General features: G+C 42.8%; 1 protein-coding gene across 1 annotated transcript in view; it reads left to right on the forward strand.

The window, feature by feature from the left end:
* The first annotated feature begins 649 nt into the window (after window positions 1-649).
* PLPPR5 (phospholipid phosphatase related 5) overlaps window positions 650-20,950 on the forward strand; it is a 127,204-nt gene continuing 106,903 nt past the window's right edge. The window contains exons 1-3 of the mRNA XM_008264833.5: window positions 650-961; window positions 1,078-1,270; window positions 1,359-2,035. Coding sequence (XP_008263055.4) covers window positions 650-961; window positions 1,078-1,270; window positions 1,359-2,035 — 1,182 coding nt within the window. The remainder of the gene's footprint in view (window positions 962-1,077; window positions 1,271-1,358; window positions 2,036-20,950) is intronic.

Consider the following 20,950-nt stretch of genomic DNA (forward strand, 5'->3'; position numbering starts at 1 on the left):
TACATGTTTCCATTAGCTTGAATAAATGATTTATCAATGAATATAACATCATTCTACCATAAACTAAAGGGGAGGGTTTTAGGGGATTCCTTCTTAGAAGCAGAGAAGCAGTTTAAACACCTTACTATTTCAGAATGACTTTCTGAATGAAGCCTTAAACCATATATCTTTGTAGTACCTTTTCCTAATATGGCGCCACTCTTGTCCATTTGGGAACAGTTCCCCCCCCACAGCCCAGGGTTGCTTGTTACACATATCCCTCAGGGTTCTCTCTCCAGTATGTTCTTAGTAATTAGAATTTGTAATAACGTGGGGGTACATACAATACTCACTGTATACTAAAGAAATTCACCCCACCATTTTTATCCCATCCCCAAACTACCATCAATCACTTGTCTAATTCAAGCGACTTTATAAAGCTTAAACATAGGCGTCCTGACCGTAAAGGCCCGCCTGTAAGAACAGTCCAGCTGCAGCCCATGGAAATGAACGAACAGTTTAGAGACCTGCGAAGCGCAGCTCTGTGTTTCCTTCCCCTGTGTGTGCGTGTCCGTCCTCACCTGCTCCCTGGAGTGGAGCGCCTGAGCGGTGTCCTGCTCCCAGAACGGCCCCCTCGAGCTCCTGCTCAAGCGTGCAGGCAGGGACCCCCATGGCTTCACCGAAAGGGCTCTTCACACACATGCAGCTCCACGGGCACTTGCAGCCCCACGCGCACGCGGGGGCTCCCATGTATGGGTGTGTTTTGCATGCATTTGCGGGGAGCCGCCTTGGACTCCCTCTCCATTCAGTTCACCCAGAAGGGAATCCCTACAGCTCCCTGCGAGAGGAGGCGGCTGGCCCCATCCCCTTCCCCTCTGCCTGGTCCCGCTGGGGCCCAAGAATCTGCAATGCCTCCTCTCACATAAAGGGAATCTGTGAAGATGAGACAGAGAATAGCACAGGGAACGAGGACAGAGCCCTTGTGCAGGAGATGACGCCCTGGGAGCCGCGCAGCTAGGATTTCCGTTTCCCTGTATAAAGCCCCGGGAGGCAAAGCAAGTCCGAATTTAGATGCCCTGAGAAGGATTATTTTTCCAGTTGCGCCTGGGAACCACCGCTTGGCTCGTGCCCCGCTCAGGGTTCAGGGAAGCCAAGGAGGGCCCCCGGGCGCACGGACAGCCACGCGCCGCATCCCGCACTTCGCGCTCGCCCTGGTGGCGTTTGCGCTCTCAAGACACGGCCCCGCACCATCTTCTTAGGCGCTGTGCGGGTTTCTTCAACCGCCCAGCTGGTGCTTCGGGAGGGAGTTTCTAGAAGCTCCATCTCTACTGCCTCCCCTCCCCTGTTGCTTGGTTTTTACCCCCACGCCGGGAGCTAAGCCGGCTCCACAGCGTCCGCCCTCCGAGGGGTACAGGTGCCGCCGTCCCGCCCTCTGCCGCCTGGTCCGCCAACGCCGCCTCCTCCGGGCTGGCCTGGGGGCTTGACCCAAAGCCGCTGCCTCGCGAATGGTCTCGTGCCAGAGCGCAGCGCCCGCCGCCCGTCGCCGGGGACTCCCCGCCCTTCCGCGCGACCCCGCGCAGGAGCGGGCGGTGCTGACGGCGGGCAGGGGGCGGGCAGGGGAGCGGGGGCTCGTTCGGGGGTAACCGCCTCCTCTGCAGCCTGCCCGCGCCTCCGAAGCCGGACCTGCCTCCGCCTCTTCCTCCAGCGGCTCCATCCTCCGCCAGCGCCGCGTCCTCCCGCCACCCGCGCCGGCGGCCTCGGCGCAGCGGGGAGGGGGCCCGGCGCGGCGGCCGCCCCTCGGCTCAGCCCGGGCGGCGCGCCTGCCCTGCTGCCCGCGGCGCTCACCAGCAGCATGCTCTATTTCCAGATGGTGATCATGGCAGGGACGGTGATGCTGGCATACTACTTCGAGTACACGGACACGTTCACCGTGAACGTGCAGGGCTTCTTCTGCCACGACAGCGCCTACCGCAAGCCCTACCCGGGCCCGGAGGACCGCAGCGCCGTGCCCCCCGTGCTGCTCTACTCGCTGGCCGCCGGCGTCCCTGTGCTCGTGGTAAGCCGGGGGCTGAGGGGAGGCGCCCTCGCCGCCTGCTCCCATCTGTCGCGTTCGCCTTCAGGGTGAAGGCCCCGGGAAGGGTCGGGGCGCGGTCGCCCTTGCCTTCTAAGTTCCTTCAAGTTGCTGGCCGCCCCTGCCCCAGAGGACTTTTCTTCTAGGATGCGTGAGGGGTGGGTGCGAAGGAAGCCCCCATCTCTGCCCACCCGCCGCCCCCGCACCAATTGCGGTGGCTGCAGTGTCGGGTGCCGCTGGGAGTGGATGGAAGAGAAGGATGGGACCGGTGGAGGTCGGGGCTGGGGAGGAGGTGAGCCCTAGGGGTGGGTCTCGTGGCCTTGCTTCACTGGCCACCTCGTTTCTCTCTCTGCACTGCAAGATGGGCAGCGGCCGCGGGTGACCAGAGAGGGGTCAGGCTCTGGGGTGTGTCCAGGCTCCTCGTCCTATGCTACCACCTCCTTCCCTTTGCGATGAGCATGCCAGGGGGACTAAGCTGACCAGGGAACAAGTATCAGGGAAAGAAAAGACTTTGAGGTTATCTCTAAACGAAGAGGCCTCGGCAACATTGCTTTGCTGGAAAGCAGGAGCTGTGCCTGAATTACGAGACAGATTTGTTGAAGGGCTGCTCCGCTCACTGGGCAGCTGAAGTGTTTCCTCTCTGAACAGCCCCGAGAATGCCTTGAGTGTCTGAGCTGGGAGAGAGGTGGAGACAGAGATGGAGATGGAGAGGATACGGATAGCACACATATACACGCATGTCCAGGTGTGAGTACCGGGCTAATAGTCACACCACTGACATCTGTGAATGAGACATCTGTAAGAGAATGAGTGGTATTTCTTTAGCAGACCTGGGACTCCAGGGTTCCACTATCTGGACAAAGTATTGGGCATTCCCCTTCTCTGATCCAGCTGTCTCTCTCAATAGATGACACACAGGACGTTAGAAAAGGAAAGCGGAAAGCAAAGTTTTGTTTTCAATCGTTGACTGCTCAAGTTGAATAAGAAATGTGAAGAGCATCTGCTGTATCCACTAGGTTTTGGTATTGATCTTTTGTTTGGTTTTCGAGGAAATGATTTAATTCCAAAATTAACCAAAAGTTCCCAAGAAACAAAATGAAATTTTATGAGCAAACCAAGGAACTTCTTGATAACTTCAAGGTAACTTTGTTTATCACATGTATTGCAATAGTCGACTTCACCTTCAGATGGCTGAATAACGATTTGAAATGTGTTCAGCCTTGCCCAAGAAAATGCTTTGTTTTGTTTTTTAATACTGTTATTTTCCAAAAAGTGTGTCAAAAAACACCCCAATCCGGCATCCTGTCTGTTCTCTTTCCTCCATTGGAGAAGCTGGCAGAGGAAAAAATTGGTCAGAATCTTCGGCCTCTTTTTCTTTCTGCAAATGCTGGGTTTCCAGGCACATGATTTCCAGGGGGCTAGATGGAGAAAGCCTGTCCCTTTCAGGTCATTGGTTTGGTCGCATCCAGAATCCATAGTGGCTGTAACTCTCCCATCAGTAATTGCCATCCTGTGACTTGTTCCAATGAAATGGCTCTTCTCAGATCCTTATCAATCTATCCATGGTGGCAGGTGCCAACTGGAGACAAGAATAAATTGACCCAAGGGTTTAATTATTCTGTAGTTAGGGAAAACCTAGGAGGGAAAGGGGGGAATTAATTGGTCACTACTGAATGACTGAATGCCAGCTCTGTGCTGGGCACTGCATAGTCACAGAGCGGTGCTTCCAGGGGATATTATCTTGGGTTAACCTTTGCGAAAGCTGAAGTTCAGAAAATAGGTTGGAAACATCTGACAACCAAGGAGGTAGGGAAGGTGTTTGTGTGCCTATCGGACTGATGCCAAATGTCATCTGATGCCATTGCTTCCAAATGGCATGTTTTCTCAAAGAAGATGGGAAATGGCTGCTGGAGCAGTCATCTAGAATATAGGAGGATACATTTTTGAAAGGAGTGTGTGCAACTTGATTTCCGTGTTTGACCATCAGTTCCTTATGTAGGAGAGAATGGATTTGTGAGTCAGCTTGAAGAGAAGGAAGTGTTGGGGTTTGTAAGGAGAGCAGTGTTGCTGTTTGTTTTTCCTTCTGCTCCTAGGTGTAATACAGAGTGAGGAGCCGCTCTTCCCTGTTCCTCACAAGAGCACTGGCTTAGCATACTCACTGTGCATAAAAATGCTATCAATAATGATATTAACAGTACTCATCATTTGCTGAGATATCACTTTACTTTGGATACTCCAGTAGGCTTCCTACATACCTTATACCCACATAATTTTTGCATTGTCTCTGAAAGCAACTATTATTCTTATCATCCAACACTTGGGAAAATTGAAGCTCAGAAAGATTAAATAACTTGCTCAAAAATCAAGGTTAAAAATGGTATACTCAGACTTTTTACTCTAGTTATCAAACTCCCAATCCTGTGTGCTTTTTCCATTAGAGTATACACATACAATTTACTTATCCATCTTTATTCTAGAAGAATGCCTCAGTCTTCCCATTATCTCTTAAAATTCTTTCTTTTTAAAAAAAATATATATTCATTTACTCGAAAGGCAGACACACATGCACACAGAGAGAGAGAGAGAGAACTTTCATCTGCTAGTTTATTCTCCAAATGCCTGCAGTAACCAGAGCTAGCTCAGGCTGAAACCAGGCACCAGAAACTACATCTGGATCTCCCACTTTGGTGACAAAAACCCAAGTACTCAAACCGTCATTTGCTTCCTTCTGGGTGTATTAGCAAGGAGTTGCATTGAAAGCAGAATAACTGAGATTCGAACCAGACACTCTGTTGTGAGATATGCAATGCAATGCAATGCCTGCCCCTGTGGTGATATAGTTTATACAGTAGTTATAAAGCTAGGAACATTATATGGAGTTCTTACTTTCTAAACTCATTCTAATTCTTGAGAGTAGTTTGGAAAAGTGACTCTCCTCACTACCTAAGTCTTTAAATTTACTGCAGACTTGCATCAATTTAATTCTCTTAAGAATCTAAGATAAGGTGTCTCTTATATTTTATCACTTTTATAAAGCGTGCACTTGGAGACTAGGTTTGGAGTCTAAGGGTTTGGATTCAGATGTAAGGTATACCCTGGTGCTCTGTGAGGAGCTGGAAACTGCACTGGCTAGGAACTGTAATGTGTCCTCCGTAAGCCTGAAGTCCTTAAATCACAGGATTTGACTGTTACATTAGTTACAATGTGTAAAATGTCATCCTTGGTCTATTGGTGATACTCCATAAAGGTAACTGCATCGTGAACATTATTGTTATCAGTAAAACAGCAATCCAGTGAGTGTTTATTGAATTCCTGTGTTCTAAGCACTCTCAGGCAGGATGCAGCTTATAAAGGCAACATACATAGCCACTGAGTCTGAGGAGTCTGTAGCTAAATTTGGGAAATTAGGCAAACACACCAAAGGTCATTTGATAATGATAAAGATAAATGGTATGCATATATGTATATCTGCGTATGCCACAGAGACCTGTGGTGGTTCAGAAGGGGACAAGATACTTTTGTTTGGAGGTGGGAGCTCTGGAAAGGCCTCATGGAGAAGATGGTGGCATTTCAGATGTGTCCTGAAGGAGAAGGCAACAGGGAATGTGAGATAGGACGTGATGGCTGCAGCTCCGTGCATAACCTCAGGGAGGCAGAAAATGCGGACCACAGTCTTCAGGCGATGACCAGCTTATCTCGTTTCTAGAAGCTATGTGTGCGGAAAATGTACAACTGCAGGCAAAGGCTGGACTTGCTGTGGTGAGCCCTGGAACATCGGGCTGAGGAGGTTTCTTAACCAGTTAGGACTCGAACAGTCTGATGGATGATGGTTTGGGACATTTTTTGATGAGTAGTGCATAGGGCTCTTCTGTTATCCAGATATCTATATTAGGCTATCTTAAAGTCTGTCTTCATTGTACCAGGTTAGTTTAGTTGTGTTTTCAGGAAAAAAAAAAACCAAACAAACAAACAAAAAACTTGGGGTTTATTTACATAGATGTTTCGTAAACACTTTTAAAACAAGCCCCATTTAATTTTTTTTAAATAAAGCATTGACCAAAGCACCACATAAAGCAGGGAGAGATATAAATTTAATTAGGATATTTGGCTTTCAGTGATTAAAACGACTGGCAGCGACAATGGTTTGCACTCCCAAAATTTGGATACAGTGGCCAACAGCAGCCCTTGTTCCTTAGATCTCTGAGCAACACAGATGGTATGAAGGAGACAAGCTAGAATCCATCTTTACAGAACTGAAATAAAAATAAAGGAAACAAGCACACAGCCAAGGTGGCCCCTGACATCAGCATGGAGGGTTTTCAGGTAGAAGCATATCTCTTACTCTTTGTCTGCATTCCCCGAAACCTTGCTGTGGACCTTGAGCCTCAGATATGACCGATTTAGCCATTGCTGCTATCCCAAGGGCGCTGGCCTCCCTTACTCCGATGGAGATAGATGAGCACAGAAAGGCATCTCATATTCAGAGTCCGATCATGTTGGATCAGAGTGCCTAAAGCTTACCCATAAAACCCTTCTCCCCAAACCTTGCCCTGGTGCTTCCTTCTATCTCCACCCCTGGAGTACCTTCCTGTGGTGTGGTGGAGGCAAACAAGTACAGACACAGTGTGTTAGGAGAGTGCGGATTCTTATCCGGGCTCTTCTCGGTTATTAGTTATGTGACCTTGAGCAAAACTTTCTTACTCATAAGCGGAGATAGGAGCTGGTGTTTAGCCTAGTGGTTTAGATATTGATGAAGATACCCATGTCCCACACCAGAGTATCTGCGTTCAATTCCTGGCTCCAGCTCCTGACTCCAGCTTCAAGTCATTGCAGACCACTTGGAGGCAAACTCAAGTAGTTGGGTTCTTTTCACCAGGGCAGGAAAACTAGATGGAGTTCTAAGCTCCTGACTCTGGCCAGGCCTAGCCTTGGCTGTTGCAGGCTTTTGGGGACTGAATCAACCTTTGAGATCTCCCTCCCCTCCCGCCTCTCTCTCTCTCTCAAGTAAATAAATAATTGAAAACAATAAAAACTAGAGGTAAAAACACCTACCTCTTGGAGTCAGTACACATAAAGGTTAGCATCACAGACTCTGGAGGCCGACTGCTTGGACTGAAGGCCAGATCTGACACTTTCCAGCAGTGGAAACCTGAACCAAGTGGTCTCTCTATGCCTCAGGTGCTGAAGTGCAAAATGGGTATAATAGGAGAATTGGCTTTTTAGGCTTCCATATGTGTTAAATGTGCTGACACATGCAAGTAGTGGAGGAATGCCCAGTTGTATGTGTTAACTGAGGTTGAGGTTGTGATGATTAATCAAAAGAACCCATTTAAACACCTAGAGAAATAATTGTGTTTGTTAGTAGATTCCAAGGCTGACAAAACATTAGAGATGGACAGAGCCATCTAGTTCAATACACTCTCACAAATTTGAGAGTCTGAATAATAAATAAGATAAAACTCAGAATTTCTGTTCTTAGAATCAAGTTAATGATTTCTACCATTGGGTACTCCATTTCTTCAAGTGGACTAATGCTAGCTAGTATTTGTTTTGCATTTCCTATGCACCAGACAGTGTACTATGTACATTTAATAAGCTGCTTAATTTAATGCTCATCCTAATAGTATTTCCTGTAAATATAAATACTATCATTAAATCCATTTTATAAATGAGAAGTTGAGAACCTTAGTGGATTATGTCAGACTTAAATTATTCACATTCATTAATATAATTAACTTCCTCAATCAAATTATGAAGGGGGCTTGGATGTAGAGAGGCTAGATGTCCGATCCGAAGTCCCTCAATAACAGTGTTGGCATCGCCAGGGCCTGTTCATTTAGTTCTTTGTTCACATTCTTTATCCTAGCACATTAAATACTCCTTAAAGATTTTTAGTCATAGTGATTCAATAAAAACACAGGAAAATTTTTCTCAAACCTTTTATCCTTGCTTTCAATTTCCTGGTTGGATGGGGAGCTTTGTGTTCCATTGTAGATAATGGTTTCAGTGTGTGGAGTAGGAACTTGTTTTGTTTCCTATTAAGCTTGGAAATGTTGTGGAGAGGTGGGTGGCAGCAGCAGGGATTCACAGGATTCCTGTTGTGATTTGAAGGCACTCATCTTACTTCAATCGTGCTGTTGTAGCGCTGCAGGCACCCACATTTCTGCAGAACCACACTCTGGTTCTAGATCAGCAATCCCAGCTGCAAGGAGAGGTGAAGCTACCTGTTTTGACTTCTTTGTATGGGAACAAACATTAGATTTTACTTGAGAATCACCAGGAGTTTATTAGATTGCCAAAATGTCTAACACCCCCTAAAAGTTAAGGCCTACTTGTTGGGGAGATCATGAACCTTTTAAGCCTCGTCTGTCTCTTGGAAACATATTTTCTTAGATTTTCTCACTAACCTTTGGCCTCTTCCCATCCTTCCGTGTCTCCTTCCCTTCCTTTCTTCTTTCCTGTATTTCCTTTATCCCCTCCCGTTTTCATGCTGATATGGAGGTGGCAATACTGAGAGGAGAGCAAAGACCCAGGGATGGGAACACCAGGTAGCTTTACCTTCTCGCTCTTCCTCTTCCTCTCCCTTTTTCCCATTCGCATTCCCTCTTCTGCCTTCCTCTTCTCCCCAGCCCTCACCACTCATTATTGATGTAGCTTCCTGAGCCGGTTATCTGAACTGAAAACTGTTGACCTCGTCCTTCCTACCTTTCAGAGCTGTTGTCGAAGCAAATGGATTTGAGCACTTTGGAGACAGTAAGTCCCTTCATGCCTGTAAGGAAAACCTGATATGAGCAGGTTCTGTGGGTTTTGGAGGGGCGTGGTCATTGGAGTTGGTTGGCGCTTATAACAGCACTCCTTTGCCAGCCTAATGCACTTACTTTGTGGTGTGGAAAAATAAATAATATTTTATACTTTTTTTCTGATTTCCCTGTAGACAGAATAGCAACAATCAAAAGCCCACAGTTTAAAAGCATCTCCTAATTAATTATCACAGACTATTTTTCCAATACCCAGTGCTGTTTTTCAAAATATTTCAATAAGCACTCTGAGTATCAAGATCATTATAAGAATCACCCCATAATTTGGAAGAATGTTCCCAGGGAGTACTGCTGATATCATTTGCCATGTATGTGCCAAAAGATTGTTTGTGGATATTTTGAATGATGATAATGCTTCTACTGTGGACTGGGTACAGTACTATCATTGGGCTTCTAAAAATGGGTAATGCATATTTCTCACCCTTTAAAAGTTCAGACAGTGTTCATAAAACCACATTTTTGTTTGTAAAATTGAGATAACAGTACTTAATATGATACCCTAAAAATTAAATGTGTGGCCACTGAGTCCTCAATAATTGATAACTGCTATTCTAACATAAACGCTGATCAATTTTATTGGCAGTGCAGAGCAGAATGACCTCAAATGTACTTAATCCTTTCTGTTGAGTGAATGAGGTAAACTCTTTACCCTTCGCATTAATCCTTTCAGCGAGTATGTGTTATGACACATCTAGGGAGCTTTTGACATCTAGTTGGTAAATGACACTTTGGTTACTGAACCTGTTACTTCAAGTTCAATGCTCCAGTAGCCACCTGCAGTTGCCTAGTTATTTGATTCACAGCATAAAAGATGGCATTCCTGGTACGCAGGAGAGAGTTAAAGCATAATGACGTCTATCGCTATGTTCTTTACAGTATCCATATGGTTGCTAATATATAGGCTCAGTTACAACCAGACATGAAAAGGGGTATTTTTTTAATCTGTAGGTAAAGATAAAACATCATTGTTTTTTAGAACCAGTAGAGTAGATGAACTTGATTTTCCCAACTCCACATTTCCATCCACACAGTTGAGAAAGCCAGCTATGATGTCAGAGTTATGATACTAACTTGTGATTAGTAAGACCCTTCAACCAGCTTGGGAAAATCATAAGGAGTATCATCTTGATGGGAGATATTTTAAAATATGTGAAAGGGAGTTCTATATTCAGTACTATTTAAACTATTTCTGAGAATGCCAGTTTTCACTCAGCAGGCTGCTTACTTTTTTAGTCTTATTATGACAGATGTAGCTTGAGAGTCACTGTCAGTAAAATCACCATTATTTTTGGTGAAAATGGAGTTCTAGAGACTTATCTCCAAGCGAGATACAATTTTTTTAAAAGATTTATTTTATTTATTTAAAAGTCAGAGTTACAGAGAGAGGCAGAGACAGAGAGAGAGGTCTTCCATTAGCTGGTTCACTCCCCAGATGGTCGCAATGGCTGGAGCTGCGCTGATCCAAAGCCAGGAGCCAGGAACTTCCTCCGGGTCTCCCACGTGGGTGCAGGGGTCCAGGAGCCCAAGGACTTGGGCCATCTTCTACTGCTTTCCCAGGCCATAGCAGAGAGCTGGATGGGAGGAGAAGCAGCTGGAACTAGAACCAGCGCCCATATGGGATGCCAGTGCTTCAGGCCAGGGCTTTAACCCACTGAACCACAGCTCTGGCCCCCAAGAGAGATACATTTAAAAAATTATTTTTGACAAAATAATTGTACATATTTGTGAAGTATGGTGTGATACTTCAGTACATGTAAATAGTATGTCATCATGAAATCAAGATAGTTAACATTTCTCTCTCCTTAAACATTTATCATTTCTTATGTTTGGAGCCTGTAGACTCCTCATTTCTCTGTATAACAAATATAATATGTTATATTACATACAGACTAATTCCTCTAATCTAACTATTTGGCACCTGTTATCCAGCTTCCCTTTATCACCCCCACCACCCTTCCTAGTCCTGAGTAGTTACTGTTCTGCTTTCTTCTATGAAATCAACTCTTCTTCCACATGAGTGTGATCATGTGTTATGTGTCTTTCTGTGCCTCATGAGACAGGTATGTTTAAATCTCCAAAAACAAATTTATTGGTAGACATCGTTCTGTGATCAAACAAATATGAATGAAAGTGTTTGTGTTTAGTGTGTGTGTGTTTGATATATAGTTTGTAATTTTTTGTATGACTTCATTTTTATTTCTCTTACTTCTAACTTATAGAATGCTTCCCCCACCATTCTCCTCCCCTAAAAACAAACAAACAAACAAAAAAACCTCCAAATAAATTCCTGTAACATTTCAGTCTATTCTTCCAGACCCAGTACCAACTCCTCAGTGCAGATTTCTTGAAGTCTCCTTTATGATCACTTCAACAAGCATACAAATCATGGCATTCCAATTACTGATGCTGTGTTTTGTGCTGTGCTTGTGTTTACATTTCCATGACTAACCTTGAGCATCTCCAAGTCAAGGTGTAATGATCTGACCCAAGTCAGTTTTGTCATGCCCAACTTCTAGGCTGCTTTTGGTAGACAAAGTATACAAGCAACAATTGAAGTCTGTGGTGATGAGGTTATATTTCATTTGAATACAAGTGTCAGACAAAATTCTACTAAGCCTTTAGTTGTTTAATAACCATTCATTAAGCAGGTAAACTGGTATATATACTATGTATTAAAAGCTCACTCAACTCTCAGCTGTTTGTTCTTTTATGTGCTTTAGATTTGTGAAACCCTGTATGAAAGGGTAAGCACACCCAAGATGGAATTCTGTGTGCTGAGGTTGACATGAAGCAGAAATTCTTTTAAAGCAATGGTTGGGCTTTGGATCCATTGAGAATAGCCATTGAAGCAGGGGATATAAGCCTTCTACCCTGTTCAACCACGTTGAAGTGTCTCTAAACTATTTTGTCAATTTCACATAGCTGGAAAACCTTTGGGGCCAGCATTGTGGCGAAGTGCATAAAAACACTGCCTGCAATGCCGATATCTATATAAGTGCCCGTTGGAGTCCTTGTTGCTTTACTTTCCATCCAGCTCCCTCTTAATGCACCTGGGAAAGAAAGAGGGTGGCAAAATGCTTGAACCCCTGCACTCACGTGGGAGACCCAAAAGAAGCTCCTGGCTCCTGGCTTAGGCCTGGTCCAGCCTGGCTGTTTCTGCCATTTGGGGAGTAAGCCAGTGGAAGAAAGGTCTTTCTGTCTCTTCCTGTTTCTCTGTAGCTCTGCTTTTCAAATTAATAAAATAAATCTTTTTAAAAAATAAAACGTTGATTTCACTTATCATAGCTTGTTTTTAGCATTTGGCATGCTGATTAAAATTCCCTACTTTTGTCAATAAAAAGTCATTTTTCTATAGCCACAATGCTAATTAAATCAATTGTCTGTTAACATTCAGATTGTACAAAGACTTTTTTTTTAAGATTTATTTATTTATTTGAAAGTCAGAGTTAAACACAGAGAGAAGGAGGGGCAGAGAGAGAGAGAGGTCCTCCATCCACTGGTTCACTCTTCAATTGGCTGTAACGGCTGGAGCTGCGCTGATCCAAAGCCAGGAGCCAGGAGCTTCCTCTTGGTCTTCCCATGTGGGTGCAGGGACCCAAGGACATTGGCCATCTTCTACTGCTTTCCCAGGCCATAGCAGAGAGCTGGATCAAAGTGGAGCAGCCAGGACTCGAACCGGTGCTCATATGGGATGCCGGCACTGCTGGCAGTGGCTTTACCCACTACGCACAGTGCCAGCCCTATACTGTCATCTTTAAGTCTGATGCAAGCTGTGGTTTTTTTCATAGGTGCTCTTAGTCAGGTTGTCAACATTCTCTCCTATTTCTAGTTTGTTGAGTCACACAAAGACTTGTAACATCCTCTTCAGGTGAGACAGTTGAGAAAAATTCTAGTGACTACATGGGACTCTACATTCTGATCTCATTTTAGCTGACTATTCCTATAATTAGGGCATAAACAAACTATCACACACATCACATAGAGTTTACAGAAGTGTGGTAAAGTAAATGACAGACTTCATAATTTAAGAACTGGGTCTTATTTATCATCATTATTTCTATACTAGACACTCAAAATACATTAGCTAAACTTGTGACTTAAAAATCATGGAATTGATTACATATTATTTACCTTATTGCCACAATTATATTTTGCTAGACTATTTAATACTCAAGTATTTATTGATGATGTCCTTTCTATTTGGCATGGCATGGAAATATGTGAGACTTTGGAATTGAAACAGTGGAGAAAGAGTAGAGGGAGGTATCAACAGTGTGCTGCTTTCCCCCCTTTCCCTCCTCCCTCCTTTCCTTATCTTCTTCATCCCTCCTTTATATCCTCTCTCCCCTCTTCTCCGTCCCTCTTGTATATTTCCTTTCTGTGAACAAGTATTTTGTGAGCCCCTTCCATGGGTTATAATGTCTGAAATTAATGCCTAAAGAGGATGTCTTTCTCCAAATCCAAAAATAAGGATTAGTGCCCCAGCTTTCCTCCCCCCGAATCGTTCAAAACAGGGAAATTAAAGATTTATAAAACTATAGGGCAGTTAAGTGCAAATATATTCTACGTATATGTACATATTACCAAAATAACTCGCATTTCCTTTCCAAGGGAAGTAGGATTTGTGTTGATATAACCCGAACCTCTATACTGAGTAATTTGTTTCTAGTACAATAATACTTTTGCTTTCAACTGTGCCAGCAGAAACTGTACTTTTTTTTTTTTATCTCCATTTCAGATTTAGCTTTTTCTCACACTGGGATAGAGATGCACCTTTCATATTGACATGTTGTATTTTCAGAGGTCTCATCAAAGCAGGATGTCATATTCTCACAGACACCAAAATTGAACATTCTGGGGTGGAGATAGTGCACCTGAGCATTCATTTTATAACTTAAATTGAACTCTTGACATTTCCAATTAAAAAAAAAAAAAGCAAAACAGTATCTTTGGGTAGTGGCAATGACCTCTTCCTTCACGTGTGCCTTTGCTGTGTTGGGTTTGCTCAGTCACTAAGATGAATAAAGAGACTTAGTCAAAACTACGTGACAACTCTTGGTTTTCCACAAAGGAACCTTTGTTTCCTCTGCTCTCTGGCTTCTCATCACATGATTACTTGGGATCCCCTTTTTATTTTCCTGGGTTTGAGTCTAGAATACAGATATGTGAATCCAGTACACATTTTATTTAAGCCACTTCTTCAGGCACTCGCTGCCATCCATATTGGGAAGATTCATGAATTGAATGTGAAAGAGAACGTACTTCCTCCATAACTGAGACTTTTCAATCATGAAAGAGGACTTCTAGATGTGAGTGTCTTATGTTAATTTTTTGATAAAAATTTATTTATTTATTTATTTGAAAGACAGAGTTACAGAGAGGCAGAGGCAGACAAAGAGAGAGGGAGAGAGAGGTCTTCCATCTGCTGGTTCACTCCCTAGATGGACACAACAGCCAGAGCTGAGCCCATCCGAAGCCAGGAGCCAGGAGTTTCTTCTGGGTCTCCCATGTAGGTGTAGGGGCCCAAGGACTTGGGCCATCTTCTACTGCTATCCTGGGCAATAGCAGAGAGCTGGATAGGAAGAGGAACATCTGGGACTCGATCTGGTGCCCATATGGGATGCCAACACTGCAGGCAGTGGCTTTACGTGCTATGCCACAGCACCAGTCCCTTAAGTTAATTTTTAAGTCAATGCATAAAGACATTAATTGACACTTCTAAGCCCATGCAACTAATTATAAATTATACAGATAGTTAATATATATGGGACACATGGTATACATTATTTGGGAGCAAGTCCTACACATGTATGAAGTAATTTAACGCTCATAGTAACACTGTGAGGTTGATTTTGTTATCACAGTTTTCAGATGAGAACACTGAGGCATGCAAAGATTGAACAGCTACCTATGTCCTCACAGCAAGGAAGCAGAGATTGAGCTTGGCAGAAGGGTTTCATATGTGTTTACCATGAGGATGGCCCTTGTTCCTAGTACTGTGAATTGCTTGCTATCTTCTGAGAGGGGGAAAGCTACCTGGAATGAACCTCTCTGTGTAGGGGTATTAAGAGAGAGAGAGAGAGAGAGAGAATTTGATTAATATGAATTTTTTTCTTGTGATTTTATACTGTAGATCCATGAGACTTTACAGAACACTGTACTTTTAGTTAATACTTCATAGTGAAGAGGGATTAAAGACAAAGACAAAGAGCAATTAGTTTCCAAATCATTTTTCTCTGTGATGTTTCTTTTATATTTCCCACATGAAATCGTTTGGAACAAAAGGTAGAATTACTTTTGAATCTATCTACAAATAGATATAACCAAGATCTTCCCATTTTGATGCACATTTCAAATTATTGTATGTAATAATAATCTAGTAATATAATTACAACAATATAACATGCAGAATATCTAGTACACCCAATAAATAGTCAGCACTTTAAAGTTTGGCAACTGGTTAGTCATGGAAGAGCTATTCAGTGGTGTGAATATATTTAAGAGGAAATCATGGGCATTTCCATATTAATATTTTCATCTCATATGTTTCTTGAAGGTGTATCATCTATTCTTAGAGATATTTTCTAGAAGAGTAAAGCAAAAACTGTTGGTACATTCCTTGGGCATTTTCTGGGGGGCAGCAGGGACTTGAGAAAGCTGTTCTGTGCAGTGCCCTACTGTGTGTTATTCTCCCTGGCCTTCAGCTCCAACTAGTTAAGTACTGCATTTAGGCAGTGCCAATCCCTCCTCTTTTATAGCTCTTTCCTTGAGGCTTCTAGTAAATAATAATATATAAAAATATATATAAAATATAATATATATAATATATATAAATAATGATATATATATATATATATCGTTCCTGTAAACTCCCCCTTGAATAATGGACTTTCTGCCTTATCCTAAATACTCCACAAAAGAGAAGGGTGGTTGTGTGTGTGGGACGGGTTGTTGGAGAGTGAAGAGGACAAAGTAAAAGGAATAGTGATTCATTCCTTCCCTCCTGGCTCTGCTGCTCACTACCTTCAAGACCTTGAGAAGATTAAATTGTTTTTGTGGCTTCTGGATAATTAGATATCTGGTTTGGAAATGCTTGATCTCCAACTGGGGCAGAAGATTGACTCATCCCTTCCCTAGGCACTGCTTTCTGTGTTTACAGTAAGTATGACTATCGGGGCACTACCTTACAATGAAATGGTCTCTCTCAACCTTTTGAAACAGTATGGAATATCCTAGGTGGTTTCCCAATGTATGAAGTCATTTTTTTAGTTTTCTAACTTCCTTTCTTTTTTTACAAAAAAAAATGTATTTATTTGAAAGGCAGAGATAAAGAGAGAGAAGGAGAGGGAGAGGGAGATTGATCTATCTTCTATCAGCTGGTTTTCTCCCCAAATGGACACAATGGCCAAGGATGGGCCAGGCCAAAGCCAGGAGCCTGGAGCCTCCTCCAGGTCTCCCACATGGGTGCAGGGGCACATCACTTGGGCCATTCTCTGCTGCCTTCCCAGGAACACTAGCTGGGTTGCAAGTGGAGCAGCTGGGACTTGAATTGCAGGTGGAGACTTAAACTTCTAAGCCTTAGCATTGGTCCCTTCCTTTCTTAAGAATGAGAATCTTCACTTGCCATGGTGGATTTGAGTCCTTCCTGCCATTCTAGCTCCTTACCTGACATCTGTCTGTACTCAAAATAGCGTGGCTTTTTTTTTTTTTCAAGATTTATTTATTTATTTGAAAGGCAAAGGCAAAGGCAAAGGCAAAGGCAAAGGCAGAGAGAGAGAGAGAGAGAGAGAGAGAGAGAGAAGACTGCCATCTACTGGTTCACTCCTCAAATGGCCACAATGGCCCAGGGGCTTATCTTAAGCCAGGATCCAGGAGCTCCTTCTGGGTCTCCCACACCAGTGCAGGGACTCAAGCACTTGGGCCATCTTTGGCTGCTTTCCCAGGCCATAGCAGAGAGCTAGATAAGAAGTAGAGTATTGGGGACTAGAACTGGTGCCCATTTGGGATATCAGCACTGCAGGCGGCAGCTTTACCTGCTACGCCACAGCGCTGGCCCTGAAATAGCTTCTGTTCTTGAGGGATGGCACCAATAGCGAATGATGTATTTTAGGCATACCTTCGCTTCTGGCAAATAGAGCAGAAATTTCTCCTGTTTTGCATGCTATTTTTTTCTTCTTAATGCATTAGCCTTGAGGTGATATAAAGCCACCTTGTAGTCAATTATCTATAAAGAAAATAGGTTCATTTTTTTTTCTAAATAGGCAAAAACCCAGCTTGATGGTGCACTCTGCCCCCCTCCCATGAGCACAGCTAAGGAGATGTGGCGTTTTTCTCTCCAGTTGAGACTGATCTGGGCTTCTCAATTCTTAAGACAGGCTCTAGTCAGCCCCTTTTAATTGGATTTGCCATCTTGAAATCAGTTGATTATTAAAACGCTTCCAGTTGCTTGTGGTATATATAATGTAGTGTACATCATGGTTATGCATTATTGTTAATTATGTTAAAACATTTTGCTATCAAAAGTGTATAAATTCCTATTGATGAGCAAATATTTTTTAAAAATTCACATTCCTTTAATACTATTATTAATATCTTAAGCATTTGAATAAATAATAGTTTTATCAGAAAGTATATTGTGTACACTACCCATTTGTAGATACTATGTTTATAAAATCCAAATTTGTTTCCAAAACCTAAATATTTAATTGTTCACTTTAGTTCCCAGTGCTCAATGATTTCATATATTTTCCCATGGATGTACATTTATTTTTCATTTAATCAAAGTCTTGTAGAAGGTAGTCAAAGATAAATCTGATTTACCTTATGTGAAGAATATTTCAAATATCTATCCTTCTGTTTTAAAAAAATCTAGGATCTTCATATTTTGGCTCTGTACCTACTATTTCAGTTTCCTGTGCCTTAAGCTGTACATAGCAATACATTTATGACCTTAAATTATCATTACTGAAGCATTTATGCAATGCAAGCTCTTTTGTCATCAGATAGGACAGTGTTTATGTCTCAATATATTTTTATTCATTTTTTTTTCTGAAACAGATCAAATGGCTTAAGAGCAGATCATCTTCCTTTCAGTTTTGTAAATCCCCAAATACTTCGCCTTTGGGACTTGTATATCTGGTAAAATTAGAAAACATTTTTTGATGTTGTTCTGATACTGCTTTAAGCAGCTGGCAGCGTTTCTAAATGAGGTGAATCATGATTTCATGTTACTCAGGATCTCTGAGTCATGCTCTGTGTATTTGCATTAGTAATTCTGGATGAAGAGCAGGACTGTTTGACTCAGTACCTGGGACTCTTTTTGAGAGGAGTTTCTTTCCTCAGAGAGTGATAGAAATTAGTGGGTCTCTAGAAAATGATATTAATGAGCAAGGAAAGGCTGAGTGTTGCTTGGGCAGGCAAATAATTTACAACTTCAGTGAACTTCAGGCAGAATAGGGAAAGTGAAATTAGCATTTTGTTGTTTAAGGATACTTTCCATTGAAATTTAGACTTTCCCAGTTAGAGTGAACTATTAAACGCAACAGCAAATTGGCTCTCACCTTTGGGTACAAATGAAATAACCTACTAGCCGTCGTGTGAAACGATCTAGTATTCAGTAACTCATTCCTTCATATATTCATTTTTCATTTGACAGGCAGAGTGGACAGTGAGAGAGAGAGACAGAGAGGAGGTCTTCCTTTTTCCGTTGGTTCACCCTCCAATGGCCACTGCGGCTGGCACACCTGGGCGATCCGAAGCCAGGAGCCAGGTGCTTCTCCTGGTCTCCCATGCTGGTGCAGGGCCCAAGCACTTGGGCCATCCTCCACTGCACTCCCAGGCCACAGCAGAGAGCTGGACTGGAAGAGGGGCAACCAGGACAGAATCCGGCGCCCCAACCAGAACTAGAACCCGGGGTGCTGGCGCCCCAGAAGGAAAATTAGCCTATTGAGCTGCGGCGCCGGCCCTTCATATATTCATTTAAAAACATTTATTGAGTCCTTTATGGACAAGGCTTTGTGTGTGTGATGAGTTCTAGAAATTCAGAGATAGAAGAAAATATCCTTGGAGTAGTATACACACACACATACACATATATATGCAAAAGATTTATTTATTTATTTAAAAGAGTTACAGAGAGACAGAGAGACAGAGAGAAAGAGAGAGACTGACTTTCCATCTGCTGGTTCACTCTTCAGATGGCCACAGTGGCTGGTGCTGGGCCAAGTCGAAGCCAGAAACTTGGAGCCATTTGTGTCTAACACATGGGCATCTGGAGCCCAAACACTTGGACCATCTTCTGCTGCTGTTTCCAGGCCATTAGCAGGGAGTTGGTTTGGCAATAGAGCAACCAGGACACAAAGCAGGGCCCAAAGCCACAACTCTGGCCCCTGGAGTAGTATAGATTGACCTGGCCCTGGGAAAGGTTATTATTTAATTGGGAGTGGGAGAAGGAAGAGGCGATTGAGGAGAAGGTTTCTGTGAGGAGGTGATACTAGGGAAAGGCATTCCAAGCAAACAGCAGGCAGAGTCATTTAGGATTAAAAAACAAGAATATCTGCATTTAGCACAGAAATAATTAGGTTTAGAACGTAAGGCTGTTTAGTAGACAGACAATGCACTGCAGTGATATTTGGAGATTAAATTCAGGATTGCCTTACCATCTCGAAGAGGTAAACCTATAACACATGTGATAACCTGTAAACTTTACTTTCTCTGTCAGCAAAATGGGATTTCTACATATACCTATCTCAGTAATTCTATTTGTGTGACTGATTTTAATTTAGTACACTAAAGGGAAAAAATAAACCACTATATTAGAGTTTTAAGGATGCTAGGGCAATATTTAGAACATGGGTCTAGGTTGCTAAGGGTGTTCTAGAATTTTTTTTTTTCTCTTTCAGATGAAACTATCACTGTGAAATAAATTTTTAACTAGATGAACACTAAGAAGCTATTTTTTGTGACACATATGTTACATGATTTTCAACTGCCATTTGCATTATGGACAATATTTATATCATTATTAAAGTATATATTGGGAATGTACAATTAGAAGTTAAGTTGCAAAGTTATTTTTATCCATATTGCTAGGCTGTGCTTCTATAATTAAATCAAGTTGATTTTCATTCCTTAAATTGCATCACAGGTGTGCTCAGAAGTGTAATAAGTATCTCCATCTTCTCACTATAAATTTGAAATTGAAGATCCAGCATTGTGGTGTAGCCAGTTAAGCCTCTGCCTGTGGTACTGGCATCCCATACCGGTGCAGGTTTAGGTCCTGACTGCTCCACTCCCAATCCAGCTCCCTGCTAATGCACCTGGGAAAGCAGCAGCAGATGGCCCAAGTGCTTGGGCCACAGCATCTACATGGGAAACCTGTAAGAAGCTCCTGGCTCCTGGCTTTGGCCTGGTCCAGTCTGTAACTCTGTAACGAATGAAAGAAAGAAAGAAAGAAAGAAAGAAAGAAATTGAAATAAAAGGCATGAGTCTATATGTTGCTCTAGAATTTGAGAATATGCTCTTTCACTTATTATAGGAAGAATATTGAAAGATATGTGAAATTGAATGGTTCAATTGTTGTTAGTGAGGCTTAGATTTTTTTGGTTAATAGTATTAAGGATTAAATGGGCTTGATTTCCTTGCGGAATGAAGTCTACCTTTAAAATTTAGTCATCTAATTAAGATTTCCATTCATGGGAAATGACTCCAAAAAGTGTATAAGAAGCGCTACACAAACAAACCTTGATTGGATTAACTGGATTTGCATTAATTTAATGACAACAATGCTCTAGTATTTGCTTCTTTCACTTGGAAGGAATTTGAAAGAGGAAACACATTAAAGGTTGCAAAGGAATCAGGTAGAAGTAGCTAGGCTAATGGTATGGCAAGAATAAATAAAGCTGCACCTGCAGTGCTGGCATTCCATAGGGTGCCAGTTCAAGACCCAGGTGCTCCACTTTAGATCCAGCTTTCTGCTATAACTTTGGAGAGCAGTGGAAGATGACCCAAGTTCTTGGGCCCCTGCACCCATGTGGGAGACCCAGAAGAAGCTCCTGGCTCCTGACTTCAGATCAGCTAACCC

Source organism: Oryctolagus cuniculus, chromosome 7, assembly GCF_051225735.1.
Source record: "Oryctolagus cuniculus isolate XC-2025 breed Fujian yellow rabbit chromosome 7, ASM5122573v1, whole genome shotgun sequence".
Taxonomy (NCBI): domain Eukaryota; kingdom Metazoa; phylum Chordata; class Mammalia; order Lagomorpha; family Leporidae; genus Oryctolagus; species Oryctolagus cuniculus.